This window comes from Oryzias melastigma, unplaced genomic scaffold (assembly GCF_002922805.2).
Source record: "Oryzias melastigma strain HK-1 unplaced genomic scaffold, ASM292280v2 sc00289, whole genome shotgun sequence".
Taxonomy (NCBI): Eukaryota; Metazoa; Chordata; class Actinopteri; order Beloniformes; family Adrianichthyidae; genus Oryzias; species Oryzias melastigma.
In genome coordinates, this window is record NW_023416907.1 from 33793 (window position 1) to 50901 (window position 17109).

General features: G+C 43.0%; 3 protein-coding genes across 4 annotated transcripts in view; 2 read left to right on the forward strand and 1 right to left on the reverse strand.

Annotated features, from left to right (window-relative positions):
- zfyve27 (zinc finger, FYVE domain containing 27) overlaps positions 1-1518 on the forward strand; it is a gene marked incomplete in the record, with an annotated part of 14137 nt that extends 12619 nt beyond the window's left edge. Inside the window, 2 exon segments of the mRNA XM_024263582.2 lie at positions 689-770; positions 843-1518. Coding sequence (XP_024119350.1) covers positions 689-770; positions 843-913 — 153 coding nt within the window.
- A 7644-nt stretch (positions 1519-9162) lies between these two features.
- Positions 9163-15059, forward strand: golga7ba (golgin A7 family, member Ba). 2 transcript variants are annotated; one of them, XM_036210901.1, is made up of 6 exons: positions 9163-9343; positions 9791-9916; positions 12200-12352; positions 12440-12541; positions 12608-12717; positions 14302-15059. In XM_036210901.1, exons 1-5 carry the CDS (start codon positions 9332-9334, stop codon positions 12689-12691), a joined length of 477 nt encoding a protein of 158 aa, XP_036066794.1. In that variant the 5' UTR covers positions 9163-9331; the 3' UTR covers positions 12692-12717; positions 14302-15059. The 2 variants fall into 2 exon arrangements, with proteins under 2 accessions (XP_036066794.1, XP_024119349.1); XM_024263581.2 differs by having other exon boundaries at positions 9164-9343; positions 12608-15059.
- A 1112-nt stretch (positions 15060-16171) lies between these two features.
- crtac1a (cartilage acidic protein 1a) overlaps positions 16172-17109 on the reverse strand; it is a gene marked incomplete in the record, with an annotated part of 7154 nt that continues 6216 nt past the window's right edge. Inside the window, 1 exon segment of the mRNA XM_024263579.2 lies at positions 16172-17109.

Consider the following 17109-nt stretch of genomic DNA (forward strand, 5'->3'; position numbering starts at 1 on the left):
TTCATCTGCTTCCCCCTACTGGGAAATTCTCGCAGCTCCTTTGGATTTAAGTTTCATACAAGTCAGTCCCTCCAGGATTTTGTAATACTGTGATTTCAACTTTAAGTAAAGCCAGATTTGTTTCTCACCCTGCAATGTTATATTTTCATGCTACTTTGACCAATCTACCGCGGCAACAGTCCTGGGTGACGACGCAGCTCTGTGACTGTTTCTCTTCTGACTTCTTCCCAACCCGGGAGCCATGCTCTTTTTTTATTAACTCTCTTTAGCCTTTTTTTTTTTAAACAGTCATTTGCGCTGAACGCGGGCGCGAGTGCGAGCTACAGCTGAGGGGTGGTTTGTGCTGAGCGGGCACAAAGCGGTCGGTCACACATGGAGCACAACAGGAACCGAATATGAAAGGATTTGTGTTTATTTAAATATTATGAATAATTGCTTATTTGTATTGAATCCTTTTTGTTAGTAGGAAAACAGACAGTTTGATGTAAGGGGCAAAAAGAAAACACACTTGGCCTTAAAATACCTTTAATTCATTGTGATGAGAAAAAACAAATCGGAAAAAGTGGAAATCCTAACTTTAAAACTGTGAATCAATCGAATCCTGGCTTGACTGAATCGTTACAACCCTACTAGTTTGTGCTCAGTTTTGTTGGTCTTCTGTATCACCATGAAGCCTATCTTTTCTTAGAGGAACTGCAGTAACTGTGGCAACAGCTTCTGCTCCCGATGCTGCTCCTTCAAGGTGTTCAGGTCCTGCATGGGGGCCACAGGTGAGAACGCTGCTAGTGTGATCAGATCAGCGTCGTGTCTTTTTGGTGATCACACCTTCTGTCTGTTTTCAGCTCCGGAGGCTCAGAGAGAGACCGTGTTTGTGTGCGCCGCCTGTAACTCCTCCCTCTCCAAGTCACAGTGAGCTCTTCCTCTCGAGAAACCTGCAGCTTCTCTGACACCCTTACTGTTTACGTTCTTTGGACCTAAAGAGTCTCAGAGGCAGAATTCAAGAGAGACTGTGGCTGAGGGACACATTCCCCTTTCTGAGCAGAGAGAAGTGAAGTTCCTGCGGGGAATGTGAGGATGACCTGAAGGAGCTTTTTGAAAACCGTTCGAGATTTGTGTTGCTTTGTCCTGCTGTCTGTGAGTTTTAGATTTCTTTTAGTTTCTGGACAGGATCAAACACACTGCCTCAGGTCTTTGTTTTACTGGAAGCTGATTGCACATGGGGTTCAGGATGTAACGGTGGAGTCTGAGACCTCTAACTGGATGACGGATGGCTTCACTGGATCAAAACCATCTGAATTCTTCAGAACATTTATCTGGACTCTGAGGCATTAGATCCAGTTGGTCAAAATGTTTTAATTACAATTCAGACATTGTTATGACAACTGTTTGCTTTTATTGTGATCTTATTAATCATTTATGTAAACTTTATTTAAGCATTTTTGTCTGGTGGTGTTCTTTCGTCTGTATTTATTGACTTTATTGAATGGATGTTGAAATAAACTCTTCAGGTTTGTTTGAGGGTTTTGTCTTTGTTGCAGCCAAATCATCAGTAAGTTCTGTTTCTGACTCTTCAAGATCTTCTGTGCAGGAGGAAAACTTGGTTTTATAGCTGCTGGTTTTATACTCCATTGAATTGAATTGAATTGGTTCAGACTTTTTAAGATGGGATTCTTCACAGCGCTCAAAAAACAAAGCCACCTGGATGTCCTCCTGGGGATGTGCTCTGGGCGTTTTCTACCTGGCGGAGAACCCAGGACTACGTCTCTCGGCTGGCCTGGGAACGGGTCTGGGTTCCCCCAAACAGTCCACATTTACTCATAAGGGCAGTTGTGACTAAGGCAGGGGTCTGAAACCTGCGGCTCCAGAGCCACATTAAAGAATCTCAATATATATAGGGCATCTGTATCAAGAATATGTTTTAATTATCAATGCTTTTGCCTATTTCCCTGCTTATACACTTCTCACAAAAAATTAAAGGAGCAGTTTAAAGAAACACATTAGATACATCAGATCTCAACATGAAGTTGGATATCTATACCAATAACGACAGGGCAGTGTCTTAGGAACAAAAGGATGCCAAGTCTTTCAATGGAAATACAAGTTTTCAGCCTACAGAGGCTCAATTGTGTAGACACCATAAAATCAGAGTGAAATGAAGATGTATCAGGCTAGTCCATTTCTTCCAAAACTTAATTTCTGCAACTCAAAATTCTTTTCAGTATCTTGTGTGGCCCCCACGAGCTTGTATGTATGCTTGACAACGTGGCGGCATGCTCCTATTGAGACGACGGATGGTGTCTTGTGGCATTTCCTCCCAGATCTGTGTGAGGGCATCCCTGAGCTGTTGTACAGTCTGAGGAGCAACCTGGCGGCGCCTAATGGACCCAAACATAATGTCCCAGAGATGTTCTATTGGGTTTAAGTCAGGGGATCGTGAAGGCCATTCAATTTGTGGCAGGTAGAGGGCCACCTAATTATTTTCACCTGTGTACACCAGCTGCTTGATTGGCAGAGGGCTGTTAAAAGCTCTTCCCTCCCAGCAGTTTGTAGATTCAGCCTTAGACCTGCTGCAGGCAGGAGCTGCAGCATCAGATGCTGCCAGGCTGTATTTTTGGCTTAAATCCATAGCTGGATCACAGGCAGTTTGCCTTTTGTGGCCAGTGTAGCTCCTGTTAGCACCCTCCTCGGCTGCCAGCCAGGTGCTGCTGCTGGGTGCGCCGCTGTGTGTGTGCCGCAAGGTGAAGTGCTTTGTTGCTGTATTGCTGCTGCACTATTGTAGGGGCACTGTCCTAGGTGGTGCCTTCCATGGTGGTGCTGCTGATTCGTGGTGAGCCTTGCTGTAGAGTTAGATCCTGCGGTGTTCCATTGCCCGCTGTCTGCCAGCAAGATTGGAACGACAGGAGGTGGTCAGTCTGCTTGGGTGCTCCACTCCACGCACCTTGCCGACTCCTGGAATCCTGCACTCCACGGAGTAACTTGCTTCACGCTGGGACGGAGCATCAGAACTGGTCCACTGCGACAGGAAGACTCTCTTGCAGCTCACCCAGGGGATTGAGTGCGACTTACCCGTACAGTGTTTGGAACCTTTCTTTTGTATTATTAATAATACCATTTTAAATATTGTCTATGTAATAAAGATTTGTATCTTCCATATTATTTGTCTCAGTCTTCCTGGCTGGAGAGTCCTGCACTACTCTGGATTTTAGTTTTCTGGTGGCTTGGGGGAAACCATAATGTCACAGAGATCTTGGTGCTGTGAGCAGGATCTCTAGCCTTAACAGGAAGCTGAGACTTTATTTTTCCTTTTTTTTTTTGGTGATTGTTTTGTTTGGGGAATTGTGTTTTCTCTCTCTAAAGCAGCGGCACCTGTTGTGGCAGCCATGGAGGATGACATACAGGAGTTGCGAGAGCTGGTGGCTCAGCTTCGCGCTGAGAATGAGGCCTTCCGTAAACGGCAGGATCCCAGTCCTAGTTCCAGAGCAGCTTCTGGGCAGGAAGTGCCTGGTCCTTTAACGGAGAGGCTGGTTTTAGTCCCACGGGACCGGAAATGCTGTATGTTCAGTGGTAGGTCTGGTGTTGGAAGAGTGGCTGGAGGAAGCCCAAGCATGTATGCGAGCACGTCACTTAGCAGTAGCTGATCAGGCCTTCTTTTTATATGATCATTTAGAAGGTGAAGCACGAGAAGAAGTCAAATATCGGTCTAGCCGAGAACGTGCCGACCCTGATAGAATTATTGCAGTGCTCACAGAGTTGTATGGCTGTAAGGAGTTGCTGTAAGAAGCATTTTTTTCTTGGAAACAGCGTGAGGATGAGTCTCTCCAACAGTTCTCTTTGGCCTTATACAATTTGATGGATCGAGTGCAACTAAGTGCCCCTGCTGGAGTGGTGGATGCTGATGCTCTTCTTCGACCCCAGTTTGTTAAGCATGTCACCGATGGTGATTTGCGGCGACATTTGAAACAATTTATCTGCGGTGAGCCTGAGTCTACATTACTTGATGTAAGAGCCGAAGCAATTCGGTGGGAACGTGAAGGTCTACCTGCAGGGCAGCAGCGCCAGTTGACAGCTGCACTAGGGTTCCAATATTCTGTGCAGGGACATGTTAAAGAGTCCCCGGCGCCCCCTCAAAACCTGGAAATGAAGGAGTTAAGAGAGCTCCTGCAGCAGCAGCTGGAACAAATTAACAAGCTCTCTGAAACCCTGACACTGTTTTGCAACCAACCACAGTTTTTGAGTAGTCCTCCCCAGCCCTTGATCTGTAGACGCTGCCAACAACCGGGACATTATGCACGTGAGTGTGGTGGAGCTCGTGCACCTAGGCCGCCACAGGGGCAGTCGTACAAGTCTAAAAAGCATGGCCAGTCGGGAAACTAGCACCCACTGAACTGCAGAGCCACAGCTCAGGTGGGGTTGCTTTGGGCTCAAATCCCACTCCTGGGGAAGCAGAGGGCTCTAATCTAATCGCTGCTTGTCCTCAGCGTTGGGCATCCCAGTTCGCATCCTTTGATTATGAGATCAAGTACCGTTCCGGCAGAATTAACCGAAACGCCGATGCTCTGTCACGGCAGCCCCCTCCCAGCCCTGTAGAGGTCAGTGACATGGTGCCTGGTACTCCACTGCCCAGGGATGTACAACAGGTGCAGGCCCACTGTAGGATGGAGCTGTCAACACCTGTATTTCCCGAGTGAACTACTGCAGAAGTTAAGAATCTACAGGATTTTGATCCTGTTTTGGCGGGCGTTGTCCTTTTCTGGCGAGACAAGCGTTATCCCACCTCCTCGGAGCGTGATGGTCTGTCTAAAGTAGCCCTGGCGCTACTGCGCCAATGGAAAAATCTTGTGGAAATTAAGTTTGGTTTATCGTAGGGTCCTTTTGCCCGACAGTGGGGAGGAGGTTTTCCAGCTGTTGTTGTCTGAAGTAATGATCCCTGAGATATTGGATCAGGTCCACCAGCATCATGGTCACCAGGGCATTGAGCGGACTTTAGCTCTATTAAGAACCCGGTGCTACTGGCCAGGTATGTCATCAGACGTAGCTCATTGGTGTCAGTCCTGTGAGAGGTGTCAGTTTGCTAAAGATGGCAAACGATTGGACCATGCTCCCCTGGGACACCTCATCAAAACTTGAAGTTTTTAAGCTATAAGCGTGCAGCTGCACTGTCGCTGCTGTCCACTTCATGACTCTTTAGGACTCTTTAGGTAGCAGATCATGTGGAAATACCTTTCACGAGTAAATTCTTGTAATATTTTGGTTATTAGAGCACTTTTAAGTTCAATAAGTGTAATAGTAAACAGTTTTGTGGCTAACAGTGAAATGCTAACGGCAGAAAGTGTTCCTCCTTCGTATTATCTTTTGCTATATTGTTAATCTTTTTCCCACTATCCAATTTCTAAGGTTTTCGATTGTTGTGGATTTAGAGAGGGGATCGGAAGCTGCAATAAGACGAAGGGAGTATTTTGTTGTGATGGAGTTCTCCAGCATAACATTCTCCTTGTCTTCTCCAGACTCTTTCACGTCTATCACAGGTGCTCAGGGTGAACCTGCTCTCGTCTGTGAAAAGTACAGGGCGCCAGTGGCGGACTTGCCAATTCTGGTGTTCTTGAGCAAATGCCAGTCGAGCTCCACGGTGCTGGGCAGTGAGCACAGGACCCACTACAGGACGTGGGGCCCTCAGGCCACCTTCATGAAGTCTGTTCCTGATTGTTTGGGTAGAGACATTCACACCAGTGGCCCTCTGGAGGTCATTCTGTAGGGCACGAGCAGTGCTCAGCCTGTTCCTCCTTGCACAAAGGAGCAGGTATCAGTCCTGCTGAGGGGTTGAGGACCTTCTACGGCCCTGTCCAGCTCTCCCAGAATAACCACCAGTCTCCTGAAATCTCCTCCATGTTCTGGAGATTGTGCTGGGAGACACATTAAACCTTCTTGCTGCAGCACGTGTGGATGTGCCATCCTGGAGAAGTTGGACAACCTGTTCAACTTCTGTAGGGTTAAGGAATCGCCTCATACTGCCAGTAGAGATAATTATCAAGCCAAAATCAGCACGAGTGGAAAACCAGCCAAAAAAGATCAAGAAGGAGAAACTTGAAATGATCTCCACATGTAACACCAGTTCTGGTTTAAGGGTTTTCTAATTGTTGCCACTGAAGTGCACCTGTTGTTAATTCCATGAACACCAATACAGCTGAACTTGATTAACGAGGCCCTCAGCTGGTTAACCAACAAGAAAATTATCAGACAGGTTTAATTCAATTCATGCCAGGCCCAATAAATAAAAGTGTTCCTTTAATTTTTGTGAGCAGATATGTAGATGCAGCACAAAGACCAGCGCAGCATGCACGTCAGTGAGGCTGAAACACCAGCAAAGCACTAACACACTGGTGAAGTACACATACACACCTCATTTGCAGAGCGACCACCAGTGCAGGACAAACACCATAGCTGCACACACAGCACAGATTCCAGTGAAGTGCACACACCTCATTTGCAGCACATTCACCGTTGTGACATGAGGAGCACAAGGTCCAAAATCGCAGCTTCATCTATTCAAGACACATAAACACAACTTGATTTACAGAAAGTGTTTGCTGTGAAATGAGAAAACAATGTTTCATGGACTTTTTTTAACCTACACTCATTAAAATGTAGATTATCTTTCTGACGAATTATCTTAGCACAGACTTACAGTGAGATAAAGAAATTCAACAAGATGTAGGCCTAGATTATGGGATAAACAACATGTAGATCAGGGGTGTCAAACATATGGTGGTTTAATCCGGCCCAGTCATAAAGAGAAAAGTACATAAGGATGTTGGGGGAAACTGCGATTGATTCTTGATGCGTTCTCACTAAGTATCGATCTTTTATTTTAATTTGAAGAGGCTGTGAAATGTTATATTTGTCCTCCTTTGGTGAGACGCTCATTTGGAGGTAGATAGGAGGCGCGAGTTTCAAGACAGCACGAATGTATCTGGCAGCTGCTTGAATTATTTCATTTTGTTCTGATGTTTATAACAATTTTGCACTAAGTAGTTTCACTGCTGATCATGTTTACTATTGTTAACACTGAATTTTACAGATATTCCAATTTAATTGGTGTCAATGCTTGTCATAGACATACTTTTACTGATTTCAGCAATGTTGCATGAAAGCACCTATTATTTGTTTCACAAAATAAGACAGAAGTTGTTTGTTATGATTGTGTTCAAGATAAAAAATTAATGGGGATATATTTCCCCCCAAAATATGTGTTTTTCTATATAATGTAAGTCATTAGAAATCATTTTTACCAATCATCGCGGTATTATCAATATTGTCAGACATGTATTGCATCGTATCGTGAGGTACCCAGTGATTCCCAGCCCTAGTATGGTGGCCTTGAAGCACAAATCACACCAACAAATTACTTAACGCGAAAATGTTTTAAAAATCACAATGACAATTAAAAAAGCAAAACAAAAATAAAAAATTCAACATTACTTGTTGCTTTTTAAATATGGTTAGTTTGTACTGTGTGCCTCACTCCCAAATCATTTTTAAAAAGTCTATTTATGATTATGAGCAATTAACCCTGCTTTTCTCCTTCAGAATCTACTGGAATTATCGTGTAAACAGTTGAAAAGTTACAGTATGTTAAAGATTTTGTGTTTAAGCGTCGCCGACGACGCCTCAGGTGTTAAAGGGTTAAAACCAAGCTTTGTCAGAACTACCACAGAGCCAAACAGAACTGAAAACATGCAACACCATCTCTAGACCCATTGACTGTCTGGTCAGAATGACCTTCGGGAACCAAACATTTTGAAAAAACCTTCTGGAGAACATTTAGTTAAGAAAATAAATCTGTATCCAGGTGTCAGATCTGTTAAAGCAGGGTGTCAAACTCAATCGCACAAGGGGCCAAAATCCAAAACACACCTAGGGTTGCGGGCCGAACAGGATAAACATTCATTAAACACTATGAAATAGTTTTTAAAACTGTAGCTTTTTAACATAATTATGAACTAGATACAGTATATAGCATTACCTGCAACAATACTAATGTGAATGCTGCAAGCTGAATTTGGCTGCTGAAGAGGCTGAAGGTGATAGCCAGCTAAATATTAACTAAATGCCAAATTAACCTTAAAAACTTCAACAAACAAAAATATTCTAGGATAGCTGTAATATTAGCTAAACTCCAAAACAGCTTAAAACACTTTTAAAAAAGCCCAAATTAGCCAAAACAGCTAGCATGTAGCTTAAATATTAGCTAAACTCAAAACAGCCTAAAAAATTGTCGTAGATGCCACAATTGTCCAAAAAGCTAGCAGAATGCAGATTTTTATAGCTTAAAAACTGTAACTTTTTGTAGCAGGATGATTTGGGTGCACCCGCTACACAGGTGGTGGCAATTGTCATGATCGCCACTTTTTATAGTCTCATGTGAATGTGTGTGTGCCTGTGCATTTTTAAAAAAAAACTAGAGCCAGCCCCCTACAAGAACCGGGTTACAGGTGGAGGTGTGGTCCTACAGCGTGCTGTGATTCCTGGGTTGGACTTCCCCGTCCCTTCACTGTTGTGTGGCATGACATGCCATGCTGCACGTGTGTGGGGTGTTTTGTTGTTTTAGGTATCCCTCCCCACCCGTTGACCCGGTCTGGTAGTTGCAGGAAGGCTGTATATTTTAAGCAAACCCCAGAAATGCTTCCGTGTCTTGTGTGATCCTGTGCTTAAAAATTTTTATCCCCTTCACCGCTCGTGTTGCCACACTTGGCAATCATGGTAATTGCCACCACCTGTGTAGCAGGTGCACCAAATCATCCTGCTACATTTTTTTTTAAATTATGATTAATAAAAAGACAGGAATATTATTCCAGAATAAATAAACTTAAACACATTACAATATTTTACTCGCCATAAAAATATATTCTGTCAAAATTATACTAGTTAGAAATAAGCACAAGATAACATCGGCCCATTAATGACAACAAAATAAAATGATCTGGAGGGCCGGATAGAACAACCCAGAGGGCCGGATCCGGCCCCCGGGCCTTGACTTGGACACGCGTTAAATTTAAGTTCCTTTGGTTTCAGTGACTCAATGACGTCACTCAGAAATGTGACGCAGCTGATCTGGAGTTGTGAGAACTTCTTCTCCTCGCGCTCATAAAGCGAACAGATTGTTTCTGCGCGTGCGTGGTTTGTGCTGACCCACATTAGGGCTCAGCGCACACACTGCTTCAGTGATGAATGGCGTGCGCGTCACAGACCCCGCCCTCTCTCCACTGCCCGCCCATGTCCCGTTAAACCTAGTCGCGCGCGTGTGGGGCTCTTCTCCACGGACACGGATGGCAACATGGCGACAGAGGTAGGACAACCTTCGCGCGTGCCGTTCAGACGAATGTCTCCATTTTTCGACAGTGCACGCGGACATTGGTGATGCGCGCGCGCGCGGCTCAGCGGCTGTGAAGCCTTTTTGCTTTCGTTACCGTCTTTATTTGACGTGTGTGTGGGGGTGGGGTGGGGGGAGTGTGACAGCCTCGCGCCCGCCGTCTCTCCGTGACCCTGTTCTTGCAGCTGTTGTTGCGCTCGTGCGTCGCTCGTCAATCCGCGAAGCCGTTCAGCACCACAGACAGAGGCCACGCCTCGCGCACGCGCAGACAGCACGAGGAGCAACAGCGCGCGCGTCTCCGCTTTCATGTGTATGGATCTGCGGTTCTGTCCCGGACCCGCGGATCGATGCTCCCTGTCTGCTCCCGCGGGGAGGGGAGGGGGCAGCCTCTCATCTGCTCTCTGTCCCCCCCTCCCCCCATAGTTCCATAACCTGCAGGAGCTGAGGCGCAGCGCTTCTCTGGCCAACAAAGTCTTCATCCAGAGGGACTACAGTGAAGGAACAGCCTGCAGGTTCCAGACCAAGTTCCCCTCCGAGCTGGAGAGCAGGGTGAGCTAACCCCCAACCCCAACCCCACTGTGCAAATGAGAAACTCGTACATGAAAGGTAACAGAAAGGCAGTTCATCCCTAAAGTCCCACTGGTTACCTGAATGCAGGTAACTCCTCAGGTACAGTGACGTACTTAGCAGTTTTGGGGCCCCAGTCGAGCAAACACATGGGGGGGTCATTCTCTGAGGGCACCTTCTAAAGTTACTGAAAATGTTAAAATTTTTTAAAATTATTTTTAACATCAGGTGATGGACTATTTTAACCTCTGAGAGAATCCCTGAAATATTAGAAATTAATTTGTCACCGAAGTTGTTTTAAATTCAACCCTGTAACGGGGCAATCTGACTCTTCTATACTTCTTTCTTCCCTTAAACTCTTTAGTTGTTTACTGGCTTAAGAGCAGTCGGTCCTTCAACCCTGTTACAATGATTCTACCCCCTAACCGCTTGTTTTGTTACAGAGTTGAATATTTTAGCTAAAGTTGTCATATGTCTACATTAGCTAGGATATGGAGCTACATACGGCATGAGGAAAACTAGAAATTTTCAAAACATTTTTTTATTTTTCCCCAAACAACAGTAAATATCATTTGTCAATTGATAAAAAAAATAAATTACATTAATCACACTTTTGTGTTGTGATCAAACACTATTAATTACAATGTTTTACTTGGTAAGTTTAATGACAGTATGCAGCTTTTGAACAAAAACAGGCCAGAGAGAAACACAAAAACAAATCAACAGTAAGATGAGCAGAACTCTAAAGATGTTTGTCTGCAGTATTACCCCAAAACACAGAGATACTGACGTACAGAAGAAACAAGCTCCATTCATGCGTTTATCTTCTCATCTCAACTCAGATGTTGTTTGCCATTTTTGTTGTTAGCTTGGTGTTGGGGGGGGCTGTAAGGTAGCAGGAAGAGAGTGTTAACAAAGGATTGATGGGAACTTTTATGTCAACAATCCTAGAGGTGAATTTCTAACGAGCTCCTGGTGCTCTGCAGAAAATATGTCTTAAAAAAACAGATTTTTTTATTTTAGCTAAAAGCTGCATAGTCATAATTAAAACACTACTGGGGAGGAATTTACAATAAATAAAAATGTAGTAGGAGTGGGGCAAATTTATTTTTTCTTATGTTGTTTCTAAAGAAAAATGTAATTTGTTATCCGCTCACTTTCTAGTTGGAAAAAATGAGCCTATTTCAGGTTTTACTAAAAATGACAAGAAGTGACAACAATACTTGACATATGGAACAAAACAGAACCCAATGGAGTGGTGTCAATACAAGAAAATAATCCCAACATTATCATTTTCTTACCCTTACTTTGCCTTTCCTCTTTGTTTTTGTCACTTTTCTCATTTTTGACTTTCTTTATCTTCATTTTGAGTTCCTTTGATTCTGTTCTTTTTCCAGTTTTGTCTTTCAAGACTTTATTTTTATCATTTAAATTAGAATGTTGTTTGAGATGCTTCCTTTTGTTTTCTTTTCTTTCATTGCATCAACAGTACAGAGATCCTTTTCACTGCCAATTCTTTTCTTTTCAAATCTCTTCTTTGTGTCTCGCTGCATCAGCACCAAAGTTGTTCATCAGTCTCTGACTTGCTGTTGACGGAATATTCCATTGCTGCACACGGGGGACAAAACACTGTCACATGATTATGGCATTTCAGTCATTTGGGTTTTTCACAGATTTGTAAGGAGCTGATGGACAAAATGTTTATACCAGGGGTGTCAAAGTCATTTTGGTTGGCCGCATTCAACCCGTCAGATCTCAAGTGGGCCGGACCAGCAACATATTAGCAAAATAAGCTATGGTCAATTTGTTATCTGTAGCTTTGATTTTGTTTTTTTTCATCAGGATTCAAATCCCATTCAAGTGTGCAAAATACAAAAAAATGTCTAAAATTTTTTCCTGGATAGGCTGCTTTTTCTTTACTCCCCCTGGTGGCGGATTTGCGCATTGTGGCCATAAATTGCCACAGGAATGGGCTAGAAACATGCTTTTTTCCAACATCCTTACATTTTTTTCTTTTCATGACTGGGCCGGATTAAACCATCTGCCGGGCTGGTTACGGACACTCCTGGTTTAGAGGAAACCTGCACCGAAACAGGATTCAGGTTTTAGTGTCTATACACGAGGATTGATTTTTGTAAAAATCTGATACTAAAGTCTTTATTTGTTAAGAAGAATTCACCCTTCCTCAAATCCTCACAGTTACCTCCCAAACATCTGCCCGTTCTTGTCATTTCGACCAAACGTTTCGTCTGCGTTTGAGTCCAGATCGAGCGGACGCTGTTCGAGGACACCGTGAAGACGCTGAACACCTTTTACGCAGAGGCGGAGAAAATCGGGGGCCAGTCGTACCTGGAGGGCTGCCTGGCCTGCGCCACGGCGTACCTCATCTTCCTCTGCATGGAGACGCGATATGAGAAGGTGAGGCTCTTCAGACTCTTCAAGGGCAGAAGAGATGAACGGAAGTTTCTGATTCTGCCCCCCCTCCTCCCCTCCTGCTGGCGTCAGGTGCTGAAGAAGATAGCCAAGTACATTCAGGAGCAGAATGAGAAGATCTACGCCCCCAGAGGTCTGCTCATCACCGACCCCATAGAGAGAGGCATGCGGGTTGTATCCTGAGCTGGTTGGGGGGGGGCACACCGCAGAGGCAGCTGCTTCCTTGACGGCCCCCCACAGATCGAGGTTTCCATCTACGAGGACCGAGGCTCCAGCGGCTCCAGCTCCGGCAGCAGCTCGGTGTCCGTCAGCACGGCACGATGAGAGAAGCCATCGATCTGCCCCCGCCTGTGTGTGTGTGTGGGGGGGGGGTCCATCACTCATCTGTCACATGAACTCATGATATTTTTTTACATTTGTACCTTCGGTGTGCTGCAGACTCTGCAGGAGGACTTTTTTCCCAGAAAAGTTGGAAGGTTTTTCGGTGAAAATGCTGACGTAAAATTCACTAAATGTAGCAGAAACTTCCAGACTTCTTCATGCTTCTTCACTGAAGTGAACCGCACCAGAGTTCACTTTGTTCAGATGAGTTTCAGCCAAACCAGGAGAACCTTCAGAGGAAACCAGCTCTGGAGTGGACCAAAGCAGGATCAGACCTACCAGAGGACATGATCCTTTAGGGATAGTGTGGTGCATTCAAGAACGCGTTTTTAGCATACGGTCTGTCGCTACTCTGTTCTAGTGCATGTGTGTACTCACAGTTGGAAGAGTCAAATCTGGTGAGTCTGCATGGGGTAAGATAGCTGTCAATAAGAAACATTCATAAAGACAAAGTTGTGCACACATTTATATTTTGTGATCAACTTTGCAGAAAAAAAATATGAACACAACATTTAGTTTTACGTTTAACATGCCTATTTTGAATACGACTTTTCTTTTGTTTTTAATACGAATTTCTCCCGTTAACAAACCTCATGCGAGTGCAGGAACATCAATTGATCAAACTGTTTATTATTTATTTATTTAAATAAAACCAAATAGAAATTTTAAGAATGTTATTGATGCCATCACCGGAAAATGATCCTAGCTGTTGAAAATGTAATAAAACAGATCAAAACACAGCGATCTCCGACCGCATTTTGTGGTTTGTTGCTGATCGAGTAAACATTTTAGCAGCGGATCATTTGAGAGACAGAAGTGTTGGAAAACTGCCCTAAAAGAAGCAGCAGACGTGCCACTCCACTCATTAAGTGGTTCAACAAACTTTTTTGTCAAAAATCCTTGAAAATAAGAGGGTGACAAAACAAAAACAGCTAAGATAACTCTGAGTTAAAGTAGCCGGTCAGCTGACTGTAGCACTTGCAAAAACAACTTTTTTTTTTTTTTTCAAAGTTTGTAGGTTCAGAATACCAAACTTTCTTTCTGTTTCTGATTTTTCGTTCTTTCTTTCTGACTAAGGCTACGGTCGGCCAACAGTTAGCCTTCTTTTCTGACGGTTTGTGAACAGGAGAAATTCATAGTTGTATTTAAAAAAAAGCCGTGTTTAACGTAACACTAAATGTTGTTTTCATATTTTTTCGAGGGACCTCTGGTCCCACGCAAGATGACGCCAAATCAATCTCTCGCCGCAAGCGTAAATCGTAACTTTAGCCGGTTGCGTGAGCGGAAATTCTCTAAACTTTAGGAAACTCTTTCAAAAATTACATTTTGAAACCTAAATTGTAATAAATTATTGCGTGAAAATTTGTGAGTTCGGAGTTTTGCGAGGTCGGCAGCAGAGCTGCAGGCAACCAGTAGCCAATGGGAGTCATCTGCTGTAACACATGATCAACGTCGTTCCAGTAGATTTTGAAGGAGAAAAGCGGCATGAGCCGCTTTTCTCCTTCAAAATCTACTGGAATGACGTTGATCATGTTTTTGACACTTTATTGCAGGTTTAAGTGAAGACTCCATCATCTCAGGACTTTACAAAGACTGGATTTGTGTGGAAATCCGTCAAGTTAGATCCTGGATTTTCCAAGATTGACCGTTGTTGAAATGGCAGAGCGTTTATCCTCAGAGTCTTCTTCCAGGAGTAGTTGGTGTTGCGTGAAGAGCACAAATCGAGCAACAACTAAAGAAAACATCCCAACTTTTCTGAGACCATCGTCAGAACCTCTGTTCTGAAGAAACAGCAGATCTGCAGCAGACACTGAGCAGAACCATCCTCCTCTTCATCACATGAAATTCACCAGAACCAGGAGAGCAGAGGCTTTTCTTCCCACAGGCTCTCTGTTTATGATGTAGCACATTTTTCACCATTTTTTTTTTTTTTTGGCTCCACACATGAACCTCAGAGCTTTTGTTACTAATATGCAAAGAATCACTGCTCTTTAGAGAGGGAGGGGGGCGGGGTTGTCTTCCTGAATCCTGAATGTAGTTTGAAATAAAGAACTAGAGCTGCTCACAAGTGGTTCTCTTATTTGGACCGGACGGGTAAGAGAAGAGACAAAGTGGAATGTTAAAAATGGAGGATAAGGGTACAAAAAGGGGCGGAGTCAAGAAGTTGGAGGATAAAAAATGACAAATAATAGGAGGAGGTAAGATTGCAAAAAGGTCCAAAACTGTTGTTTAAAGTTTAAATTAATCTACTTAAAAAAAAAAAAACTTTACTACTTACTAACTTTTTTCCTTTGCAGTTACTTTTAAATTTTCTTTAAAAAAAACATTTTATTTTAACTAGAACTTTTAACATTAATGCACGTGATTAATTGAAAATAATTAACGCATTATAAAACATTTCAATGGGTATTATAACATGGTCACTTTCCAAAGAAATAAATATTCAATCGTTTTTTAGTACTTTATTCTTGCTAGTCTTGTGGTTTAGATCACTTTTTTACAGAAAGCAGACTATTTGTGCCACATTGTACAAATACATTTTGCCTGGTAAAACATTGTGATTATTCTTGACTAATCTCAACACAAAAGTATGATTAATTAGATTTGATTTGTAATTGATTGACAGCAGTATTTAAAAATGCGGCAAATACGGGGGAAAAAAAAATATCGCGATTAATTTTTTCCAGGTTTGCAATTAATTATTATTATTATTTTTTTTTTTTTTTATCAATTCCCGACCCTAATTTTAACCAAAGAGGCACAGTGAAGAGGTAAAAGAGCCACACGAGGCTCCGGATCCGCAGGTTGCAGACCCCTGATCTGCTTCAACCGCAGACATAAACCAGGGCCCCCCAAGGGTGCTTCCACCTTACGCTCCAGGCAGCCACCTGCCCCACCCCATGGAGAGTTCAGCTTAGAGTAAGGCAGAGGCAGAGACTTCTGTTTTTCTTTTTCCACAATGAACCTGTCAGTGTTCTAAGACACGCCTCTACCTGTGCTGTGTCACTTTCTTTAGTGACTTTTTGAAAAGCTGCTGCAGCCACTGTTAGGACTACACCAAAATCAGGACAAAAGGCTGGATTATTAAAAGTTAAGAAAATATTTTTCCTGAAAAAATGATGTTCAAAGACATTTCAGTATTTGGGGGACAGTTCCCTTTGTGAAAAGTAGTCTATTAAGGTGTACTATAAGTATAGTTAGTCTGGCAGCAGTGTGGTTCAGTTGGCTACATGGGAGTCTGTGTAGCTGATTCTCTGTGGTGACCCCCGACCCAAAATACCATAAAGTGTAGTATTTCTCTTCTTTCAAATCAAAGAAGTACCAGTCAGTAACTGATTCTGCAAGTTTTTTAGTCTGTGATTCATCCTACAAACACTTTAAATAACTTTATAAGACAACAATGTAAAGAAATAATCAAATTAATTGATTTTTAAAGAATTTTATTTGAGTAATGAAGCAGAAAATACGTGCAGGTATTTGGTCAATAGCAGAGAAGAGGATTTCTGAAGTTGGTATGTAATATGAAATACGTTTGTGTATTTACGTTACACAAAAAAAAGCATTTTTAATTCTGATATTTAAAATAATACAGGTGGAATTGATTTATTTCAAGCAATCAAAAAAAGACAGAGATTAATTAGAAGTTGAAGGGGTTTTCTGTAGTAAGGTTATTTCCATTCCTCTGTGAATTTGTTAGTAGGTTTCATTTTGCGTTAATCTGAAATAGTCTCTGCTAATGATATTTCTTTTCTTGTTCATTTTTGTATTTTTTCTTTCTGATTGAGGAGTTGGTTGTTTTCTGTTTGTATTCCCTTTGAAACAAACTTCCTGCAGCCGGATGTCCTTGAACGCATCACCTGCAGATTGTCTTCTTGGACTCTTGTCATGAGTGAATATGTGTTCAAACTTTTATCTGGTTCTTCTCCAAGAAATGAAGGAAGCAAAAGTTTTAGAAGAAGCCTGAGGAGAATGTCCTGATAGAACAACCAACTTGGTTTCCACATTAGCAGCAACATTAAGCCTGTTTGAGGAGAAACCCCATCAAAGAATCAACAACCATCAGGCCAAAGGCTCCTGAAAACAGGTTTTCAGGAACACAACCTTGACGTTTATTTGAATAAAACCGTTCCAGATGAATTCAGAGTTTCTGTTGCATTCCACATCAGACCACTGTAAACATCCGAGGACAGAGAAGTGACCCCTCCTTTGAACGTCTGGGGTCTTTGAACACTGAGCTCTGCGGGACGTCAGCATCGACCATGAGGACGAGCATCTGTGAGCGTCTGGGCTTTCGGTTAGAGGTCTGCATGCAAACACCCCCTCTCTTTGGAAGGGGACCCTGTCAATAACAGGAGTTCATC

Coding starts and splice junctions, on each gene's coding strand:
- golga7ba (XM_036210901.1), top strand. Junction 12,353..12,439: donor TGGAGACGCGATATGAGAAG/GTGAGGCTCTTC, acceptor TGCTGGCGTCAG/GTGCTGAAGAAGATAGCCAA. Junction 12,542..12,607: donor TAGAGAGAGGCATGCGGGTT/GTATCCTGAGCT, acceptor GGCCCCCCACAG/ATCGAGGTTTCCATCTACGA.